The following is a 24680-nucleotide window of genomic DNA, read 5'->3' as shown; positions in this document are numbered from 1 at the left end:
TGACGAGGGAACATGACACATCATCAGCAATAAACGTTTCGGTGCGGTATTTTTTTGAAGGCATCGGTCTTTTAATTTCGGTGACGGGGGACCACTAGATTGGGTCAGCGGATATTGAAATGTTTTATCTGTGCGCAGTGGATGCTCCGAGGAGCGGAGGCGCGACGCGGTGACTTGTTTGACGCCGAGACAGTCGTCACAGCACACACACACACACACACACACACACACGGAAAAAAGATAGATAGATGCTTGCACACACGCGCGCACGCGCTTTCTTTTGGCAAGGTGGCACCAGGTAAAGCCATAAACGACGAATGATGGTGTGCGCCATACCTCTCTTGCGTCTTCATTTTTTGGAGAAGACACGCCGGGAAAAGCGGCACGCAGAGAGACAGAAAACCCAGAGAGAGACAGACAAGGAAGAGACATAGCAGTTTTAACGAACTGCGAAGTTGGAGTCGCTTTTTTGGGAGGGCTAGATATGGCAAAATGTCCCCGGCGCGCGCCCTCATAACTCGCCACATATCTTTTTGATATTTTATAATGGGGAGATGAAGTCACCCAAGGCACCCCTCTCACCACCACCACCCCCCTCTCCCCCTTCACCACATCATCATTCTCTCATTCAGGCCCGTTGCCCATATGTTTAATTAACTAGGCTGATGTGTAAGTACCTTCAGCCAGCGAAGCGTGGGCGGGCGGGCTGCGGGGTAAAGAGACTGCCGGAGAATATTTCCTTATTCCTCTCCGCCCGGGCGCTCGGTCTGCTGCCGGAGCATCACCTCAGTCGTGCGGCGTAGAAAGCTACAAAAATAACTCGACCCGTTTAAACTTGTTCCCAATTGTTTAGGGTGTTTTTTGTTTTTTTTTTTTTGGGGGGGGGGGGGAGTGCGGTGCTCGTTGGGAGAGCGCGTGAGGGGAGAGAAGCAGAAGGGAGAGGGTGAGTGAGGAAAAAGCAGAGAGGGAGAGTGTGTGGATATATGCGTGTGTGTGTGTGTGCGCGTTTTGATGTTATTTGTGACGGAATCCCCCCTTCAGTCTCCAAGAATCCGCGAGCGGCGCGAGGAGGAGGAGGAGGACAGGAGAGGAGGAGGAGGAGGCGCGCGGACCTGTCCACGAGCCCTCACTGCGGAACGCGCGGGGCTGCCGCTGGAGATTCCAAACCAACGGTTATTTTGGATTGTGGAGTCTGACTGATCCCCGCACCTCCACGGCTTCCTTCTACCCCCTTTCCCCAGAGTCTGTCTCCGCCGCTGAATGGACTGTGTTTGACATCTTCACCGAGAGGAATACTACCTATCTACCGGGGGGTGAGGTGCTGGTGGAGGGGGGAGGTCTTCAGAGGCAGACAGGTGGATTTATCCGTGTGGTGGTGTGTGTTTTTTGGGGGAGACTGGATGGAGGAGAAATTGATGGATTAATTTGACGGAGGAGAGTCGTATGTGATTCCCACTCCTGCCGAGGGCACCCGAATGGAGTAACAGGCTGCAATGTCATCTCCACCTGGCCGCCTGGAGAGATGTGTCACGGGAATGGGGTGAGTTGGCTTAATTAGTATGTTTTTTGGCTCAGCTTTGAACTAACTCCGTCCTCTCGGGGGTGACGCGGATATTGAGCAGCAATTGTCGAGGTTCAGTGGTTTAATATCTGCCGCACACTCACTCTCCTCTCAAAGTGGAGCAGAGGCGGGGTGGTGGGGTGGCTGCTGGTTTGTGTTCCTCTCTCCGCTCCTTCGTTCGTCCGAGTCCCCGACACACAACCTGCTGCATGCCCTACATAGACAAGCCCGGCACCGGAGAGAGGAGCGTGAGGGGAATATTCGCCAAGGAGCCACAGGCTGTTTTTAACGCGCTTTCTCTTTCTCTCCCCCCCTCTCTCTCTCTGTCACACACACACACACACACACACACACACACACACACACGGAGAGAGACACTACTATTTTGTCTTCCTCACCGTTCACCATCCTACCTTTGAATTTAACTTGTGTTTTCGTCACGCAAGCTCTCCATCCAATAAGCCCGTGTCCCAGCATCCCCAAAAGAACCACACACGCGCGCGCACTTGCGCTCCCATGTATACACAAACACAGGCTATAAGATAACACCCGCGCGTGCGCGTGCACTCACGCGCAAGAGGCGCACGAACACACGCGCAGGCACTTGAAACGAGCTGCTGTTTGATATAATTCAAAATGTTAAAACGCTTATGAGTCACGAGGAATATAATGACATTGGGTAATAATGTTTATGGCTCATATATATATAGGCACCAGCCTGTGGGCGCGCGTCCTTTTATAGAGCAAGAGTCAAATTCAACAAGTCTGCGCTTTTTTTGTAGGGGTGCAATGCAAAAAGCAAATAGCATTTTTTTATTTTCTTGTTTTCGCAGATCAAGTTTGAACACTTTTCCTCTGGTTTCACTGACGCTGTGAGAAGGAACCAAAATGCCAGTAAGCGGACAGGTCACGGTGGCTGCCTGCACGGGCCCTCAGACCACGGCAGTAAAACTCAACATTCATCGCACGGACTCCGAAGAAGAAGGCGCAAAAGCTCCGCGACCGCAAACCTGCAGCAGCCACGCTTTGTGACACCGAAGGTAAGGACCGCGGCCGGTAACGGCGATCAGGGGGGAGAAAGGCACTGTCAGAGCGGCTCAGGCAGGACGCTGTGCGACGCTAAGCGGCGCTGTTGCATCACATTATCCCCGGCTACTGATGAGAGGCCGTGTAATGAATTCATATCTCAAATTACAGTTTTCAGGCTTTGAATGCAGTCACGTTGTAGAAACACATTTTCTTCCGTTTTCCTCCCGCTTCCCGTGCCAAGTCTGACACACGAAGTGTCTTTTCCTCCTCTCAGGGACATGGAAGCCATCACACACACACAGATGTTACATGGGGGGTAACTATAAGGGTCTGACATGTCTGAGTATAGGGGCCTGACATGACAGATTATAAGGCCGTATTTCGCATAATTCTCCTTCAGACTAATCAGTCCTGGTGTCAAAGGAACAACCCCCATCCCTGATGCTAAATATTCTGTGTGTAAATTTATCATGATCATTTAGGGCAAATTATCATTCATGCCATGGCAGTCTCATTGTGCTGTTGTAGAGAACTGGGGAGAGAGACTGTGGATGTGCTCAGCAGTAGCCTATTTTCTTGAATAGTGGGATGACACAAAAGGAGATCAACTCTGTAGGGCATAAACGCAATAGAGTGGGAGCAGTGAATGTCGAGAGCTGTGGCTGTCTTCATTAATATAAATATCTTGTGCAAAGCTGCAATGAATTCTGGGTGTGATGTCATAACACCTTTAAACCTTAACAGTATTTTTTAGTAGGCCTACTTTCCTATTCACTTTCCTTTTGTTGTCATCACTCCAGAAAGTGTTTCCTGCTCAGTTGGGCATTGTATGTTTCATCTCTCGCAGCCTGATATTAACCAACTACTGAAACAAAGCCAAACAGGAAAAGCATAGAAATGAAAAATTCTCAGTGATGCGATGCATACCATATTCTCAGTCCCATTTTGGCTCCAGCATGACATAGTGTTGAAATTATGTCGAGATGCATCTCACTGAGCTGTTCACTGAACCATCCCTATTGTTGGCAAAGCAGGTACTGTAGTTCAGAACTCACTGTCTCGAAGCAGCTTGTCAGTGTATCAGATGTGAGCCTGCGTTGTGCTGTTTCTCTGCAGTGAAAGCTATTTAATCCCTCGCATTAAATGTGCTGTTGTCAACATGTTATTGTGCTACCTTTAACAAGATGGCCCTCTTGAGATTATTTCGATGGCACCTAAGGGGAACTGGTGATATTCACACAGATGTTACATTTTTGTTGCCATGCTGGTAACAAAATCCAAAAGTTGCATGTCTTTCATATGGTTCTACAAGATAAAATTTAATTTAATAGCGTATTTAGCAACGTTTCCTTCAGATAACAGGCTGCAAAAGGTGAGCAGTCAGACCGCTCTGTGTCATCCTGGTCTCAGTGTTTTGGTTTTTAATTGTGTGCAAGACATTTTTAGAGCAAGAACCCAAAATTAGCCCCAAATCTACATATGCCTGCAAGTGGGGAAGGGTTCAGAGAGCATTTATGCAGAAGAGTTTTTACCTCTGTTGAACTGTTAGTGTAACTAAAAATATTGCAATTATTACCATGCGTTTACTGTAAAATATTCTCAAAGAATAGCTTGTCAACAAATAACTTAACCTTAAAATTGTTTGTTTTATCATAACATGTAATTACTGGGAATATTGCTTTTTCAGGTAATTTCATAGTACTGGATTTGTTGTTTTTCATTGCTCAGTTTAAGGCATTTGAGTCACAAACACTAGAATAATACCTACTCCGAATCATATCCTCTCCTTTTTTTTCTCCTCCCTTTTCCATGAACGTATAGATATTACAGGTAGGAGTACACAAACAAGATTGCAACCTAGAGCTTATGAAGAATAATTATAAAGACGCTTAAAAAAGAGAAAAGCCAAAGAACCTGTGGGTGGAATATGCACCTTCCTGCCCTGCATTGTAGCTGTATTTGTCCTGAAGGAGGTATTGACATATCCTGAGATAAGAGCTACAGCAAATAATCCCCTTATCTGCACAGTATTTTTGGTTGGAGCTCACTATCCACTGAAGTTGACAAACTGCATGTTTGAAAATAAGGTTCCTGGTGATGAGGTTCTGCCTCGAACATTAACAGCCAAACCGTGTGCAGCCACCAAGCCTCTGGCATGGCCTTTAGCTTCAGCTGTCATCTGCTGAGTGAGTGCTTTCTTTAAAGTCAATTAAACCTGCCACTGTGCCTTTGCTGCGTTGCACCAGTTAATCTTGTCCTGACAACATCCACTGCCAAAATTTGGTTACATTTGACTTTCAGTGGCAAATAAATTGAGCACATTTTCCTGTCCACTGTTAGGAGATAGTAAAAACAGTTGCCCTGCCTCCACATTTATGTCTATATACATACAATCACAGGTCAAATAAGGCTTGAGACGATGAAAATGAGTGTTTTCATTTTCCTGTTCCTAGCAATTACCAGTGAAAAGGACTGAGTGACATATGATAATGAGTCATTTGACCCCCGCTGATCTTCTGTATATTGATGTGTGATAGTGCAGTCTCAGACACAAGTTAATAACCCAAAAGCCTCTTAAGAACGTGCTCTGTTTAATCATTTAATCAAAACACAGTTGGTGGTCTCATTTAATGAGTTAGTGAGCCATAGTGATATTAAGTAGGGTTTGACTAATACAGGTTTTTGAACTGTTATTTTTAGAATGAAGTAGGGCAGTAGTTGATGTTTAGTGACCTGACCAGTTTGTCTCTTAAAACACAAGTATTCAGTGTATTGCATAATTTGAATGTAGAAAATTCTGTGTTGCAATGAATGAGTAGTTGTTCTTTAATTATCAGGTAACATCCACCTATTCAATAGTAAAAAAAAAAAAAAAAAAAAAAAAAAAAAATCAAAAGATGCTGGCTTGAAATTCATAACCAAGATTTAAAAAACAAAACAAAAACAAAACAACCCTACAACAAACTCCACCATATTTACTGTTGTACTGAGCGATGGCTTCAGCCTCATAGTCCTGCATCTTGCATCTGGCCACTAACACTAACACTGTCTAGGTTAGCAGTTTGTCATTTAAGGGCCATACAACTAAATGTTTATTGGTAGTATACGCCTGCATCAGTGTGTCTTTAATGGTTTGTTAAGTGTTTCTTCAGTTCAAGATTCCAGATAAGTCTTATCCAGTTCCAGCCCAACTTTACTGATAAGATTTAAGAAATCAAATTGGAACAAATCCAAAAATGAGGTCTTTCCAAACCTGAAAAATAATAATCGTCGTTGCTCAGGCCAGGACTTTGGAAATCAAATCCTGCTTTTAATAAATCTCAGAACTCATATCTGTGTTTCTCATGACTCAAGGGCAGATGTTTTTGATGCTGAAAATCAGGATAATCTTGATCCTACTTGAGAGGTGGTTTAAGGGAGGATTTAGAGGCATGAAAAGCATGACAGAGCTGTAACCAAGAAATTGCCACCTATACATCTTGAGTATGAATTAAAAGCAGTATTTCATGTTTTTTATCTTATTGAACAAATCTGTCAAAACAGTGGCAAATCTCAGATGCCTGTGTTTGAGATGGATGGACCAGCTGGATGGATGATGGTTAAAATGGCTTTTTGAACGTTTATTGTTTATGAGGGTGTTTGAATTCATGTTGTTGTGACGGTTATATATATCATATTTACTGTTTTCAATGTAACACCTTGCATAATAGCGTTTTTTTGTTTGGCTTATGTTGGCCATTCAGTGAAACTTTTTAAATGTTTCCTTTAGGATCTTTAGAAACAGTCTTTTATACCATTTTCATTTTGTTCACATTGATCGTTTTTGACCTGGCAGAATGCTATTAGTGATGACATTATTTGTTTAACAGATACTGAGATAAAGGTTAAAGGGATGTTAAGTAATTTATGGCTTGTATTGAGCTGTATTGGCAGCCAGTCAGGCCTCCGACAAAATCTATTGAACATTTCAATTGCAATGCTAGGCAACAGCTTGGGTCCATGTTTGCTTCCTGTCAGCTGGTATCATTCACATACACTGCCAAACATACCAACAGCAAATATAAAGGGACCTACTGAGGCCCTAGCTACATGTATGCAGATGTTTTTGTAAACATATATTTTTCTCTGTGTTATGGCCTCTCGTCAATACCCAAACGTAGTTTAAGGTCTTTAAAATGGAGATTTTTTTGAAAAAGCGTTTTCAAAGGTAGGAGTTTTCAAAACTCGGGTTACTTTCTATCCATGTGGACATGTAAAACCAACCGCTTTGGAAATAATGACATCATCTCCTCAATCAGCACATGCCCATTGTTTCTGTGTGTAAACAGTATGCACTAGAAACAATAACAACAACGGTGGACTACTGGATTGTTTAAGTTTTGTCAGCAATGCTGGGTCTAATGATTACTTTACACTTAAACTTAGTACTGCTGCACAACTTCATGAACGAACAGAGCCATCTGCTGTGCCCAGTGGTATGTGGTCAAACTCAGCATCCGCAGTTTAAAGTCCGCCAGAAACAAAGGTTTTGGATCAGGGCTAGTCAAACTAGTAGATAGTGGGACAATATCCAGGGTGGCATTGTTGTCGATGAGAAATGGAAAGCAAACTTTCACATGTACAGAGCATCACTCATATGTTTAAAGGGCCAGTGTGTAATATTTGGCATGGTTTATTGTCAATCTGAATCTGAATATTCTGCCTATTAATATGTTTATACAAGTGTATAATTGCTATAAAATAAAATTCGTTTGGTGTTCGTAGCCTTATAATTGTGCTTTTATATTTATATATATATATATATATATATGTATGTATATATATATGTATATATATATATAGCAAGGGCCTTGCTTTAGAGAGGTCACCATCTTGCGCTGCCATGTATGTACGGCAGACCAATCCAGCCAGCTGGAGAACGCGTTTCGCATGTATAAATGAACCAAGAAAGACAGCGGAAGGAAGGAAGAAGGAGGAGGAAACAGTAGTGAGTGTCAGTAGTTTGTCGATAGAGAGTAGTGAAAAGTTTTTTTAGTTATAAAATTTGCGAATGGACCACACTTACCACGCAACAGGAGAGAATGAACCCGAACCATCATCTGTGAGGAAAAGAAGACGCAACTTCACTCCTTGTGATGCACTCTCTGCGGCACTTTTCCTCCTGATGATATATCTCCCCAACGATGTCGGTAGCACCGAATCCCGTTCTGTGCGTTCAGCCTCTCTTCTCGCCCGCTCAGCATCAAACACATGGATTTCCTCATCTGTATGCTCCGGCTCAAACAGGTATGGCTCAGGGTCTGTGTCCGCTACAAGAAACTGTTCAAAATCGCGTTCAAAGTCGTCCATTGCAGCTACTATAGTCCAGAGATGTTGCTAGGCTAAATAAACAGCTGAGCTCTGTTTACCGGCTACGCAGTCAGTGTGCGGGCTGGAGATTGGTGGAGCAGAGAGGGGAAGGGGGTCCCCACTCAGTTTGGTAAACGAGTATGTGTGTATGAAGTGTGTCTGTTACGCTAGAAGAGTCAGAGTTTGGGACGGAGTCTTTTACCCCCTGGAGTGTTACCGAGTGTTACGGAGTTTTTGGAGTGCTCAAATAAACTGTCCTTTTTCCCAAACGCTCCTCTGGTCTCCTCGTGAGGGATTCATTACAATATCGTAACATGGTTTAGATTTCTAAATAAATATTCACCTCGTCGCTAGATAGACCTACTCCTGAAAAACTCGTGCGCAAGGCTTTTTGTCCCTACGAGGCCACCGTCATTTACCAGACAGGAGGGGTGAGTGAGTGAGCCCTGCAATCTAGAATTTGACCACCGATGTCACTGTTTTCAACCCTTTTTACACACTGGCCTTTTAAGTGAGCTCCTGCATCCTTATATCAAAGAGGAATCAACAGTGATGAGATCTCAAGTAGGTGTTTTGAAAACAGTAACGTTAGCAGTAGTCTTAAGTACCTTTGTAACACTTGTGGAGACTGGGAAAAATGCTAAAGCCAGCAAGCGTTAGGGTTCGTTTTTGTGTTCTAGTGTGGACGGACATATTTCGTAAAACGAAGATTGTGTGGACAGAATTATTTTGTAAAACGAAGGGGGAAAAAATATATGTACAAATGTAGTCAGGCCTTAGAATGTTTATGTTGTCAAATTGGAAATGGTCTAGACTCTGCCACAGCTCACAGTGACTTACGATGAATGTGACAGTCATAGTTTTGCAGTAAAAACTTAAAGTTAACTTTATCGGGGAAAGAAGAAATAAAGAAGATGGAATAAAATAATGTTAAAACGATACTGTTTAGGCTTTTGCCTTATTGGCTTGAGAACCAAATGTGTTCTCAGGTTTGCTTATAGTCCTTGTCCACTGTCTCTAAACAGTGTAATACACAGGCACAAAACCAACACATTCTCACTTCGACCTCATCACATATTGTTGTTTGGTCATGAACTTTCCACATCCAGATACGATGTGCAAGGTACCCTGGGTGCGTTGGTTGTTGATGTTCTGGGACACTGTGTGAAGTTCTGCCTGTTACATGCATTGTCTTCTTTTAAGATACACTTCCATTTTCACGGGAAATTTAGCGTTTACATATAGTCTCTTTCAAAATAAACGCACTACGTCGGCACAACACCACAAATTGACGTTTTTTTTTCCTTCAACAACAAACACGTGTGGTTGGGTTCAGGCAACAAACACGTTTTTTGTTGGTTTCTGACACCACTAGTCACTGTCCAAGCGTCAGACGACTTCGGAGTGAGAACAGGCTCGTAAAACACTTAAAGTTCTCTTTACTGACCAAAAGTGCTTGGTTAAGGATAGAGATCACAGCAAATGAATAGTCGTTATAGTTACATTCATTGAGTTTTTTGGCCACTTGATGGCAGAATAGCAAGCTGTAAACACAACATTTACATATTATCTATTCTCTCCATATTGTTGCGATCGCAACAGTTAACACAGATTTGCCCAATCCTTGTGAATTCTGTATGACCTTGAAATTTGAAAAATCACTGCAACTTAACCATAAATTTAAAGAGTACGTATTGATTAGCTCAACCCGTCCTTACCCCGCTCTTTCTCTTAATCTCGCTGTTTACCATGAGATTACTGCTGCAGGAGTGTACGCTTCGTGCCTAGAACAAAGTCATTCACACAGTTACAGTCACAACTATTATCATCACATGACCAATGTTGTAGAATTGTTATTAATGCACTTAATGACAGAGTTCAGCTGTTTCTGTGTCATTGCATTGTTATTGGGACTGTCTCATGGCTTGGTGTTGGATTTTGGCTGCTGCTATGTAAGCTCATGCTAAACCAGGCAGAGTGAGCAGGAGGAGAGTAGCTCATGGAGACCGTCCTTCAGCGATGCGCTAAACAACAGCAACAGTTGCCCCTTGGCGATCAGCTATTACATGCTCATAATAATACACTTCGAATCCAAGACATTATCACAACTGTTTGTTAATTTTGACTTGCCCCTGCAATTTTAATACAAAATAAGCCCCAAAACTTTGCAACATGAGTTGCAATTTTTTAGAAAAACAGTCATGAAATCAGACATTTCAGACCGCAGCAATCCCAAAAACAGTCCAAAAAATCTGATTATCTGACTGATTATCACTTCATAAAGTTGCTATGGCAGATGCTTTAAAAAACGGCTTATTTATACATCTAGCAGACATGAAGCAACATCAGCATTCATTAGAGATGTGTCCCTAGCTACCTAATGAATATAAGTCCTAGCTTTGTTTTGGTCTCTGTCAACTCCTGAGTGAAAAATCTGGCTCTTTAGCTGCTAAATGCTCTACTGTGTTTATTCGCTAGTGTCTAACTGCGGTGTATTGCGGAGCAGGTAAAGCATATTGTGTTCATCAGCGCTTTCTCACTTAAAACAGCTGCCTATTGTGCCTGGAAACAAGGTTGATGAGAGTGTGGAACCAAAACAATAAATCCGCGGGCCAAAAACTAAAACAATGACAGACTGAAGCACTCCATAGAGCTGAGAGGAACTGCAGAGCGGGTGATAAATTCTCTGTGCTTTCATCACTACAAGCAGCACTTTCAACATTATATCTACAATAGGGATTTGATCCATTATTAATATAAAAATCTTGATTAGTGGGCTTTAAAATCCCCATGTTTCTTTTTAAAAGTAAATAATAATCTCATTGATAGTCAGTGGTCATTGTTTAAAAAAAAAGATGCACAGATGTGCTCTCCTTTGATGTCAGTATTCATCTTTCAGGAGAAAGCTTAAGGCTTTCAAGATGGTGGATGTTTCATTTTGGATTGTAACCCCCCACTGTGTCTATTTGAATAGTGTGCTTTTGAATTAGCTTGATTAGTATTAAACACAACATGTGGCTTTGAGACTGAGAACATTTTCAGCTTCATAGGAGGCTTTAGCTGTTACCTTAAATGATGGCCTTTACACTTTGTCTGTCTGAGGGTTTTTCGAAGCTCAAAAAGAGGCTTAGGAGGTGTCTAAGTGCGGCCAGTCTGGCCCTGTCATTTTGGCCAACTTAACACCCAAAACCCATATTCCAATTTTATGCTTTTACAGACACCAGAGTTTGGCTCAGACTGATATAACACTGTCCTAGTTAAGACATTCTTTAGCATTTTAAATCCAATTTGATTCAGTTTTCCACGGCTACGAGGAACAGATCAGTCACATAAATGTATCAGTACTATTTCACCACTTTATTTGTCTCCAGCAGAGATCATTGTGAGTGGTCTCACTGATTCCAGGGAAGATGGTTTCCACTTAATTTCATGTTATACATATGTTCAGGCATAATTAGCTCAACGTGGTCCCAAGATGATTAATGCATTTTTACAATGAATCAAACAATATTATACCAGAGGACATAACACATGTAGGGCAGGGATTTCTTTAAACAAGGCACTATGGAGCTGTACAATAATATACTACATCATTCTGCTTCCAAAAGAGGGAGTAAAAAGAATACTTATTGTAATTCTCTTGATAAGCCAGCAGCTTCAGTACCAAAAAGAAAGTCTGGCAATGTGTGCTCAGCAAGTGCTAACTGTGCCAATGATGTTAAGTCCATAAGGAATTTCATCATTCAGCTTCAGAACAAGTAAAATGGCTTTATTATCTTCCCCATATTGTTTTTCTTGTGAAAACAGAAGTTCCTCAAATACACATTGAATTGAATTACATTTTTTAAATAATCGTATTAATTAAGTGTGTGAGTTAACCAATTGAAGGTCTTCTTTTAAAACAGTTTAGTGTCATGCAGAAAAGATACAGGCTGAAAACACGTTTTGTTAGTCGTCACGTGTTTTAAATTGGCTAGCAGACATTTTGGTGGAGTAACTTTAGTTGAAACGAAACCCCTACTGTGTGCGTGTGTGTGTGTGTGTGTGTGTGTGTGTGTGTGCGTGCGTGCGTGCGTGCGTGCGTGTTTGTGTGTGTGTGTGTGTGTGTTTTTCAGTTGTAGTTTTTCATGATGCATTGAGCTGGTTATTTTCAAATTGTCAATTCAAAGATTTTTTTTTAATTGTTTTTGGAGCTGTATCAAGAAATGCCCCTTTACTTTTCAAGCCCTCAGGGTTGTGCTTCTATTTGCTGCGAGACACAAGTAAATACCACGTTTCAACAAAGTGGCCCATTCACATCATGAAAGTTGCTGACAGGCTGCAAATGCCAAAAAAGTGTCTGCAGGCGCCCTTATGCTTCCGCATGTTTGGGCCCATAGAACATGTGCGCCAGAGTCCTTTTTTGTCAGTGCTGATTGAGAGTATGCATGTTTGAGACTTCCTCCCATTGAATTGGCTGGCTTCCTGCTGGCACACATTAATGAAATAATTTTAAGATATGGCTCTTCCAGACTTTCCAAATTATTAGACTGATGGATCAAAGTCACTTAAGGGTGTTTGCAATGCTCGAAAATATTAATTCATCATTTTACTGCCACTCCTGTCCTGAAGAATGTTGGAAAGATTCTTTTTGGGCCAATGTGCATCTTGTTAACTGTCTTTAAGTGTCATGCTGTCTCAGTACTTTTATCATGCAAATAAGAACATTATGCAAATTAGGTGGGTGGAGCAGGCAAACCTCTCAGCAAACATGCCTCCAAATGTGCTCTTGGCAATGTGATGACACTCCACGGTAGTGTTGTTAAAAAATATTGATTTATCGATACATATCGATTCTGATTATTTGAAACAGTGTCAGTACTCATCATCCACAGTGTCAGTACACATTACCAGCTGCACTTTCACGCTCTCTCCCATTGTTAAAGCTTAAAACATTCTGCTGTTTTCTGCTACTAACCAAGAAAATACAAGTCATTGTTGTCATATTATACCTTTTATATTTATGCTTTAATAACAAAAATAATTAATTTAATGCCCTACATGATGTTGTATTGAAAATGCTATTGAATATCACTATCTTATAATGTGTTGATTTAAAGTAAGAATTTACTATATTGTGACAACACTACCCAAGGGCTGTACCTGAATCTTTTTTATTCAAATTGGATTTTGCGGGTCAGTGCAAAGATTTGACTTCTCTCTGTATAATGTTGGTAATTGCTCGTTTCCATGTCTCCATGAAGCATTAAACCTAGATTTTTCTGGGTTGTAGTAGACAAGACATAGTTATCTTCATTATTTTACATGGTATTACTAGTACAGGTATAGACAGCATGTATTAAAGGCTTGTAAACAGACTTATTGCCTGCATTATATGCAACTTAACTTACTTTCATATAACTTGCAACTTACCTGTTTCAAGTGGTTTGCCATGGTTGATGAATGATAAGCAAATTCTTGCTGTTTGCATTTAGCTTTGTTAGTTTTGTACTTCAAAAGTTTGAAATGTCACCATACTTCAGACTTTTTCTGAGACATGGTTATAGATAGCCTAGTTTACCAATCAGTTTGTCTTTGGTGGCTTTCAGATGGGTCTCACCTTCATTACTGTGCCCTGATACTCAAGCGAGCAAAGTTAATTATGTTAGATTCAGATTTATAAGTCAACAGTCGCTGTGGGTCCCAGGGGTGTTTTTTCAGTGCCAATCAGATGAGATTCGATTATATTGTCATTGCATAGGAACAACGAAACGCAGTTAGCATCTAACCAGAAGTAGTGCAAAAGAGGCAGTAAAGTTTAGTGCAGTGAAATGTGTGTATAATACTGAGGATATGAAAAAGGAAGGATATATACAGTATAAACAGTATTGACAGTCACTCCTCCACGACTTCCCTAAACATCTGGTCAGATCTGCACTAAACCCAGCGGTGCATGCAGGGCACAATGTGTCCAATCTGAAAGCTTCTTCAGATTTCAGCTTCATTCATCATGTCCGGCACTTTGTCATTGCCAAGGCCACACACAAAATGAGAGAAACACAAAAATGCTGGTAAGCTGTTGTGTAGCGGGTAAACCAAAGCTCTCACACTGAGTTGTGAGGCACATAAGCTATGTGAATATGTCAGTGTGGTAAATCGCTAAATGATGCTGATGACATTAGGCCCGTTTCCACCGCAGGAACTTCAGGGTAATTTTATGGGGCCGGGGCCGTTGGTGCGTGTCTCCACCACAGGAACCACCCCGGAAGGACAGAGTTCCGGAACTTTTACAGGGGCTAAACAAGTCCCTGCCTCGGTGTAGGTACTCAGAACGGACCCGAGAAACTCCTGGCTGGGGCTTGGGGATTATTTGGTGCTGACTGGATATACTCAAGGCGGGATGTGACGTTTTGTAATTAATAACATGGTTATCGTGGATTAGCTGGGCTAACCGTTAGCTGTTAGCGGTGTCTGTAATAACTCAATAAATGGTCCATGAAAAAAAATATTTTTCCAGCGGATGTCTTAGTTACAACATGATTAAGCTAGCAAAGCAGTTTTGTGTTGCTATGTGTGGTATTTATTCAGTTTTGGGAAATCACGATGTCTAGAAAACATCAGCTGACAGGGACAGCTAACAGCAGCAGCAAAGCTAACATCAGGACGTCATCTGTTAAAAGCCTCCCGTTGTCGGATATGACATGAAACTACTCCAGTTAGTTCAATCATGTTGCAACTAAGACATCCGCTGGAAAAAATATTTTTTTCACGGATCGTGACCAGAGTACAGACACCGCTAACGGCTAACGGCGTCCCTATACCCCCCCCACCCCCACCACCCCACCCCCCGGTCAAAATGGTCGCGCAACGATTACGTCACATACAGAGCCCGGTAAATTTACAGGAACCTTCCTCCTACTCCGCTCTCTCAGTGGAGACACGACGGTTGAGAGGGCCGAGCGAGAGGACATTCCTGTAGTAGTTCCTGCCCCCCAAATAGTACCAGGAACTTCTTCATTGGAAACGGGCCTATTTACTGCTGATGGATAGCTAACGTTGGCTTGAGTGGGAGGCTGCTGCAGTAAAGTCATACAGTACAGCAGCATCAGTCAGTCATTTCCAACTAAATCTCAGACTAGCCAAGATTTGACAGTTGGTTATTAACATGTTGGTTATTTACAGACAACACTTAGTCCAATTAAACCTGGTGACTTGTTCAAATTTGTATAGATGTGTAGTAAAGCAGTACCGAACAATTCTGTCGGAGCATTGATCCACTTAGATGGAGAAAACCTAAGGGGGCATGACAGTGAACCTAACTTATTAAGGTTTTATGAATGCTCAGGTTCAGCCAAGATCATAAAACAAACATTTGTTCACATGAAAAAAATGCACACAGAGTTGTCAAAATTATAATGCAGACACACACTGAACTGCTTTGACATCATTGGATCTTAGATTTTCTAACGTCCTAGAAAGGGCTGTGGCCTTGATATTTTGTAATAGCCTGTATGGGTCAGTCTGGTCTATCAGTTACTCACCAGCACATATTGTTGTCATGGGACATCTTTTGTTTGGCAAGCACACTCGCTCTGCTAGAATATAAAAACAGAATGAGGGGCGTTGGTGGCTTGGATAGAGCAGGCACCCCATGTACAAGGCTTTGCTGCATGTCACCTCTCTGTCTCTCCCTTTCATGCTTCTCTGTCCTATCAATTAAAGGCTAAAATGCCCCAAAAATATCTTAAAAAAAAAAAAAAAACAGAATGAAAAAACAATACGTTTGACAGTTAAGTAAGACAGTTGACTGGACTCATCGACTTTCAAGAGGCAGTCCTTAGTCTGACTACACATTCTACGTGCATTTACACTTTGCTACCAATTAAAAAGGCGGCCTTTAACGTCGGCATGATACGCGGCCTGTTGCCGTTATAGTTTAACTGTGCCCAGCATTGTCATGGGGAAACGTGGCGGGACAAGGACGAAAGTTAAGGCGGCAAAAGTCAGAGAGAGATGGGCGGGTTCAACAAACACCTACTTTCACCCAAGAGAGCGGTGTTTGCGTCCCATAAGATTCTAAAGCCAAACCCTGTTCTTTCTTTCCTAAACATAATCACGTGTTTTTGTTTCCTAAATCCAGCCATTTTGTTGTTGAAGGAAAAATAAAACGTCAATTTGCAGTGTTGTACTGATGTAGTGAGTCTATTCTGAAAGAGACTCTATGTAAATGTTAGGTTTCTTGTGAAAACTAAGTGTCAATGCAAAACAATGCATGTCGCAGGCAGAACTTCACACGGTGTCCCAGAACGTCAACAACTGAAGCACCCAGGGTACGTTGCATGTCGTATGTGGACATGGAAACCAAACGTCAATATGTGATGGGATCAGAGTGAGAATGTGTTGCATATCCAGATACAGATGTCAATACCAGGTGCACATGGGGACTTACTGATCCCTTTGTCAGCCCTTGAAATGGCCAATTAGCTAGCTACAAACCCAGCCAGGTCAACCATGTAAATGTGTTGCCTTTCTTTGCTGGCCTGTTTAGCCAGCCAAGGTTTGACAATACGTGTGTTCATGCTTGTAGACACTGTGGCTAGCAAGCTAAGGATTGCTGCCATACATCTGTGGCTCCTTTATGTCCGTGTCATAGCATGTTGTCGCCCTGTCACTCCCAATCACAGTCATGCCTCTATAGGAGAATTATGTTTGTGTTTAATGCAAATGTGGTTTAAAATAAAATGTTTTGATAAGGTAAATTCAAATATTTTTCCACCTACACAGATGAATATCCAGGAGCACACCAACAGGTAGATGTACATGGGCATCCCCATTTTTGGAAAGGTTGTTTCAGAGTTATTTGTTCCAAAGAAAGGAATGTTTTCAAATTTAAGCTGTTTTATATATTATTGATTTGGTAAAAGTGATCCTTGCTTTTATCTCCTCTCACTTAGACCGCTGTAACTCTGTGTTATTGCCTCAGTCAAAGGTCCCTCTCTTGTCTCCAATTTGTACAAACACAGCACCTAGGAGACTTCCTGGAGCACTGACTCTACCTTTATTGATTCTGCTGTTGATTTTTGTGTGTGTGTTATTTATTCGTTTGGGAAGCAAAGTATACCTGTGATTTTGAAAAGTGCTTTTTAAAAATTATTATTACTTCAATTATGTAATTGTAGATCAAGCACTAAATCTGTAAGATAGTAATTACATTTTTGAAAGCCCAAGCGCTGATTTAAGTGGTGCACAGTGGTGCTTAAGCAGATTTTTTCACTCCCACCCAAGTGCACCAATTTTCGGAGGATATGCGGCTTACCTTGGAGAGACACACACAGATTTGATAAATATGTAAACAAAAACAGAAACCTGCAATATGTGCAGCGGGTTTTCTAATGTAAAGCACAACATTTGCATTCCAATAAACGCCCATAAAGTACAACATGATAATCAATTAAAGTGAGGTATGACAAACCCGAAAACAACAAATTACATTGCAGTTGAAAATGTGCTTCTGATTATTTGGTATATTAAAAACATATTGACAGCAAAGCAGGCAAGGTATATTATATTATATATGTACTCAAGTGGCATCATCACATAAAATGATACAACTATCTGCTGGGAAATCTTCAACATGTGGTCATTTTTACCAGATTTCCACATTAATAGGACCTCATTCACTCCATGATTTAGTGTCAGCGTCTAGTCAGTTTATATTGTTTTTTTCTACATGATCTCGTTGAGAACTCTGCCAGGCAGCAAGATGCAGAGGCCAAAAATATTCCCAAAGCATTCGCAAATCATCCAAAATATATTACTCCAGGTATTATGCTCCATTCCACGCTGGCGACAGGTGCTGTCTCAGCCAGACGGGGCATCTGGTGATGTGGGAACATTTGAAGCCTGTGTCTCCACCTGCCAAGTGCAGTTTTTAATGGCAATAAGCAACACATCAAAAAACATATGTTGACCAGGCACTGGTGCCCACAGATGTATGATGAAAGATAGATCCCATGTTAGATGCGTTTGAAAAGCTGCCATCATATGTATGCTTTGACCAGGAACATCAATTATTTTATAGCATAATATTTCAGACCTTGAATCTGTAAAACTGCTAGCTTCATCTCTGTGTTAAAGTAATGGGTATTTTTGGATTAAAACATACAGTAGGTCCGCTTTACACTTTATTTAAACATGACAGGATCACAATGTGTTGTCACTGCTAGAGAACAATGATGAGACAGTAATGTTCGGGTCTCTCATAGGCTTCATCAGCGATGCATTTTAAAACGTACTTTGGTGTTAAAATCTTAATTAATGACCACTGTGAGCATGAGGGATGCTTGCCCCCACTTATCAGTAGTAAATTCCCAATTATGTTTTCAAATCAGCTTCACTGTTTATTAGACATATGTGTCCTGTTGCCTATTGACAGGTGAAAATATAGTGACGAAGACAGGTCTGATGATTACTCTGATTGTAGGAGTCAAATTTTTTACCCTCTTTTACCCCTCTCCATGAGGTACGAGTGGGTGATGTGAAGATATATATCCTAGATGATACAAATTTGTCTACGGTCTACTGAGATGTCACCATAATGTTTATCCCATGTTATATAACCCTATAATATCTCTAGTTTTATCAGGCAAGCGTGACCAGTGATAAAGCTCAATGAGCAGAACTGCTTTATGGCAATATTAGATTTTTGCATGATTTTCCCATTAATGTGTTGAAGTATTTGTCAGCTATTTAACTCAGTAGATTAGTCTAATGTTTATCCCATGTTATTGTTATTTATTGTTATGTTATGTATTTTGACATAACTATGTTATGATATTTATCAATATCATATACCACGATAAAGTACCTATTAGGAAAATAGGAGCAAAAATGTATTATACAGACTAAAATAATATGAGAATAATATCCTCTTAAAATCCTGAAATTGGCTCATTCACCATCCATTGCAGTTTATTAAATTGCTTCAGTTTTCTTTGTGCATAAGAGATGATAATTAAGTGAGAAAAAAACTTAGAACAAGATGAGTACTGAACCTTCTGCTGCTGTAGCTTTTGTTACAAGGTCCAACTTAGGATCGCTGTCGTGACTAAAAGGGATTCTGGAGCTTTTTCAAACATGAAAGTGACATGTAAAACTGGCAGCCCATTTACGTGATATTGTGCATGTCTGAAAGGGGGCTTGAGCAGAAGAAACATGAAAGGGAAAAGAACATGCTACATGGACGGTGTTTTGTCATGGAAAGGTATTTTTAAAGCAGCTAAGTACTGTAGTCGTGTTAGTCCCAAGTCTTCCATGTCTGGCAAACAGGACCAGCTCAGATGCCCATTATTTCATTCACTCACAATTAGCTGTTTGTCATTCTACATGTGTCGGGCTTGAGAGGCGTCATATCAGTACTTTTATTTCCTTAACTTATTACAGCAATATGTGGTCTTCAGAGAAATTTGGTGAATTAATAAATGTCTTCACGTTCATCAATAATAGATTGTTCAAGAGAGTGGTGCGCTTGTCATGCATTAAAATAAGTACAGATTCAGTTTTTTTGGTTAAATATTGAACAGAGGATTTATTCCATCATTACATGAGACTGTCTAACAAGGCTTACCAATGATTGTCTACAACCGTCGTGTGTCATTTTAATGTTTCAGGTCCTTTCAATAATTGAGAGTGAGAAAAATCACATTGTATATTCATAAGGACAGCCAAGTCTTAGCTCATCACACTGTGTTGTGTTCTTGTAACCCTGGTGCTCATACAGTGTGGGTTCAACTACCCCTTTTGAATTAATACATGTTTATAGGAGTGGTTTGACATGTTTACAACAAATCCTTCAAACTTGTTAAAAGAATTCTTGGACCTGCTATCTGGTTAGTTTCATCCATTTACCTTGCCACTGCACCTGTTAATGCAAGGTCCTTGGCTAAAACATTTGTTAGGTTATATCATTATTATACATGCAAATATTCACACCTTTTAATCCTCCTTCACATTCTGAATACAGTTAAGTGCTATTCTAATGTAAGATCTAATGGAGCTTATCAAACTACCTCATAATATGGCCTCTCTCCATCTCGCCAAGGTCAGAACTAGCCTGCCTGAATGACTATACACTTCCCCACCTTGGCACAGCTTCATAATAACTTCATTTTCATGCCCTTTCTTCCCTTTTCTTGCCCCACCCTCACCTTTTGCCTTTTAGTTCCCTCCGCAGGGGTTGTGTATTTCTCTTGCTTCACATCCTGCTGCACAAAAACATAAATACCCTCAAAGTCAAACAGATAGACACCCAGATATAGACATGCACACAAACACGGTTACAAAAACACACAATGCCGTCCCCGGATGATTGAGGGAGTGTGTCCTTTCTAGTGTTTGGCATTGTCCTTCTTTATTCATATTTATTACCAATGAAATATGAATGACGGAACTCTTGCGGACATTTTCTGTTCCCCTGGTTCCACACGTACCACAAACATGCAAAGAATAAAATAAAAAATAGCACTGGCCAAAAGTGTGTCCCCCAAACACATGTACACACATTTCTCCGCATTGCTGAAATTTTGATGTGGAAAAAGGCTGTTGGGCTGTTAAAAGACTGTCTAGCAGGAAGGCGGTTTTTATCGAGGACAAGCAGGAAGGCACTTGGAACTTACATCAATGTTAAACAAATAAAAATGTGATATTTCAAACAAGACCTTTCCACCATATTCTGCTGTCAAATAAAGACAACAAACATTTGTGTTTTGCAATTCAGTGTCTGGGTGGGTGGATAATGATGCACACTGCGCGTTAGTAAGTGCAGAGCAATCTCTGGAAAATACAAACCCTGGTGTACCCAGGTCAGAAAAAGCATATTTAAGTATGTGATGTGAAAGTGCACCTGTATTAAGATTACTCAGAACGGATGCACTGAAATTGCTTTGAATTGAAACCAATTTCTTATTTTATTTAGTAAATATAGTAGAGGTAAAAGGGCATTAGTGTTAAGATCGTGAATAATTATGGACAATGTTGTGTTTGTTTCTCAGTTGCTAAAATTTCCATATCTAAGTGTACTGTTGTTGTGCCTTCAAATTAAACATGAAAATTGTAGCTTGTTCTGGTATAATATTGAAAAATAGGTCCGCAAAAGTGCAGGGAGTCATTTGATTCAATATCAAATGTTTGTGGTATTTGGTTTGGTTTATTGACAACCTTTCTCAAACATTTATAAAATGCATATCAGACAGGGAAAGAACAACGAAGTCCTTATGAAAACTTATTTCTGTCGTTGTCCCTGGTGCTAACACAGTTCACCAACCGTCATTAAGATAGAGACAGACATTTAATGCCCAACATTAAGAAAAGAGACTCAAGAATTAGGAAAATGTTAACAATGTATTGTTTCAGGATGCAGACATGGTAAAAAGTACCATGGACACCCTTGAAAGAAATTGCATGAAAGACATCTTTATGTTTGTCACAGTTCAAGTGTAAAAGTAAAACAGAAAAATCACAGTATCAAAATTCTATTAGGGAGTAATAGTCTTTGCATACCTTCCTGAAATAATTGTTAAAGTAGCTGGGAGCATGTCTATGTAAAATCCTATATTTAATTGAATATGACATGTTCGGTCCTCCACTGGAAGCCTGCAAAGCGCTAAGAACTGACACCTGCCAACATTATTCCAAGCTCTTAGCCTCTAACCAGCTTGTCTTTTCTTGTCTTGCTTAAGGTTTATGTTTTAAGGTTTTTGAGAGGGTGCATGGATACATGGATTAATAGCATAGTTAAAATAATGATTGATCAATAACTCCCTCCAAACTGTTAGGCTGTCTGCCTGTTAAACAACAATATCTTGTTTTCTATTCCTACACATGTTAAATACAAAGATGTGGTGCTGAGTAACTAGTAAAGCAGTGTCATTATATTCATTCAGCCATGTTAAGTAATTGATTTAGTTTTTAAGTAATTTGCCCAGCACTGGTGGCAATGTCCTGTTGACGTCCTTTTCAGTTGACAAACAAAAATATAAATGCAAAGGTTGTTATTTCTGTAAATTGAGTTACAACAACTTGTAGAGCTGCATCAATTTCAACCACACTATCACCACATTTTCTGTTGTTATTTTTTTCCAATGTAGCTAAGTAGCCAGCTATGTAGGAGGATTACAGCCCAATTTTTTAATCCCGCCTACAAAGCTCTCATTGGTCAATTGTGTCTCAAACTGGCAGAAACAGCCATCATTGAGCACAAGTCAAACCTTTCTGAATCACTAATAGGTGCTTTTATGGCAAACTCATTCTTGAACCTGACCTATTATCCAAACAAGATAGATTTGAACTACATCTAGACCCTAATTCTATTAACATCAGCTCCTGGGTAGCTGAATCATCCGCATATAAGAACAAAGTCCTTGAGCAGGCAGATTTCATGTACTTAATACTGAATAAAGCAAAAATGAATATACAGGGGGCCCAGGATTATGCCTTGTGGCACTCAACAAGTGATGGGCATAGGCTCAGGGTGCTACTGCTGGTTCGTCCCTGACAGATAAGACGCCATCCAGCTTGGAGTTGTATCATCATGGTCAGTTCCTTCAGTTTAAAAGAATAATTGGTTACTGAAGATTTTAAATGAACACTAAAACTTGTATCTACCAAAATGTGATTAAGTCTGGAAAAAAAACACCCTTAAAATCAACCACTACTACTATAAAATATTTCTCAGAAGTGCTTTGTTACAGTGACTACAGCTGTAGTCTTACAAGAAATGTGTCTACATGAAATATACAAATAGTGACACTGAGGTAGATGTATTGATCACCTGATACATATTGTCACAAAATCATTTTAACTGATGCTGATAATCCCAACCTCAGAGCTAAACTGCTCACTTCTGTAGCGAGAATATGTCATCTGCAAGTGTATTATTAGGGTCCGGGCAGCTAAGCTGCCAGGACACTATTGTAATCCTAGGTATTCTTCTTCTTCTTCTTCTTTCTTCTTCTTCTTCTTCTTCCGAGGAAATCATACTTCCCATGGGTGAAAACTCACCAAACTTTGCACAAAGGTCCAGTCTCATGCCAGATATCCTCAGCTGTAAACTCAAGCCAATAGTCCTGATGGTGGCGCTACAGAAAGCGTCTAAAGTTCAAAACTTTGAAAATTCATAACAATTCAACCATATGTGCTACAACTTCACAAATTTCATCAAACTGTAGCCCCAATACTGAATAAACTTTTGTACACTTGAACTTCATAATTTTTAATAGGTTTATCACTCTGTTTTTTTCAAAACTGTAAAACTTCTTAAACCTATCTCCTCCCACAATTTTTGCTCAATTGACACCAAACTTGCTACAGGGCATCTTCAGACTGCCCTACAAAAACTATGTTACTCAGATTTTTGATTTAACAAAAAATTGAGCCTACAGTGCATCAAAATGTTTGACTGTAAACGGTACTGTAAACATATACATGCAAATTCTTGCTAAATAAATCTTCAATGTTCATGAAAAAAATGACAAAATCATCTAGAATCATGGTAGATGATGTGTGGCAAATTTCAGAATTTTATCTCAAAAACTGAATTTTTGACAGCATTTTGAATTTTGCTCTAATGTGAACAATTGGAGTCAATGGAAAAATGGCAATTTTAAACATCAGTTTTTCACTTATGGAGCAAATCAATCGTACAAACAAATTACCAACATCTCCATGCTGTCTAGATGTGTGTATATATGTGTGTTTTAAAATATGTGTATTTTCAGATTTTTGCCTTAATAACTGATTTTTTTACAGTGGTTTCAAATCTGCCTTTCCATGCACAGATGGCTGCTTTCCTACACAACAGTGAATGGCTTACTCAATTTGTGAAGCCACTGTTGAGTTGCTACTTGCCAATTAGCTCAGAGCAGTTAGATGACCGTCTTAGGTTCCAGAGGTTGCGGATTCAAGCCTCAACTGGTGCATAATCCACATTGTAATGTAAACATCTTCTTGTGCTCCAGCTTATTGCTTAAAATTGCCTGAGCGTGACTGATCACTGTGCAGCAAGTCTTTTTTCTGCTAGAAAATCTGCCTTCTCATGCTTGAAAATAAGCCAAACTTTGCACAAAGATCCAGTGTCAATACTTCAGTGTGAAACCATCTCAGGCTTCTCACTTTGCACATAGCTCAACTAGTTAAACATCAGTTTTTCACTTATGAAGCAAATCAATCATTGGTAAAATAAATTACCAACATCTCCATGCTGTCTAGATGCAATATGTGTATTTTCAGATTTTTGTTTCGATAACTGAATTTTTTACAGTGGTTTGAAATCTGCTTTTCCATGCATGGACGGCTGCTAAACCTGCACATCTGGCTTAGTCAATTTGTGAAGCTACATGAGTTGTCACTGAGTAATTAGCTCAGTGAGATAGAAATTGATTCTTAGTCTCAAAGGTTGTGAGTTCAAACCTCAGCTGATGAAAAAGGCAGATTGTGTTGCTAAATTCCTAAATGTCTTCAATGAAATTGCATAAAAATGCCCGGACCCGACCCATCGCTGCGCAGCAGCTATAATTTCTAGTGACTTTTTAATATCATTTTGTATCAGTTAAAAGTGATTTGATGTTACATGACAGCTGGATGAGTGTTGAGCTGTCAGTATCGGGGACATTTATTTAAACCAGTTATATGTAGATATAGTGTGGAGTGTGTATGTGCACACGTGTGTGTCTGTACCGTCCCTCAATGTTTCCTTTGTCTCCAAAAC

General features: G+C 40.3%; 1 protein-coding gene across 1 annotated transcript in view; it reads left to right on the top strand.

Annotated features, from left to right (window-relative positions):
- Nucleotides 1-889: 889 nt before the first annotated feature.
- Nucleotides 890-24680, top strand: part of grin2ab (glutamate receptor, ionotropic, N-methyl D-aspartate 2A, b) — a 126381-nt gene continuing 102590 nt past the window's right edge. The window contains exons 1-2 of the mRNA XM_049571878.1: nt 890-1540; nt 2395-2601. Coding sequence (XP_049427835.1) covers nt 1523-1540; nt 2395-2601 — 225 coding nt within the window. The 5' untranslated portion in view covers nt 890-1522. The remainder of the gene's footprint in view (nt 1541-2394; nt 2602-24680) is intronic.

Source organism: Epinephelus fuscoguttatus, linkage group LG3 (genome assembly GCF_011397635.1).
Source record: "Epinephelus fuscoguttatus linkage group LG3, E.fuscoguttatus.final_Chr_v1".
NCBI classification, from domain to species: Eukaryota; Metazoa; Chordata; class Actinopteri; order Perciformes; family Serranidae; genus Epinephelus; species Epinephelus fuscoguttatus.
Note: the sequence above shows the minus strand (reverse complement) of the source record. Positions and strands in the feature narration are given on the sequence as shown.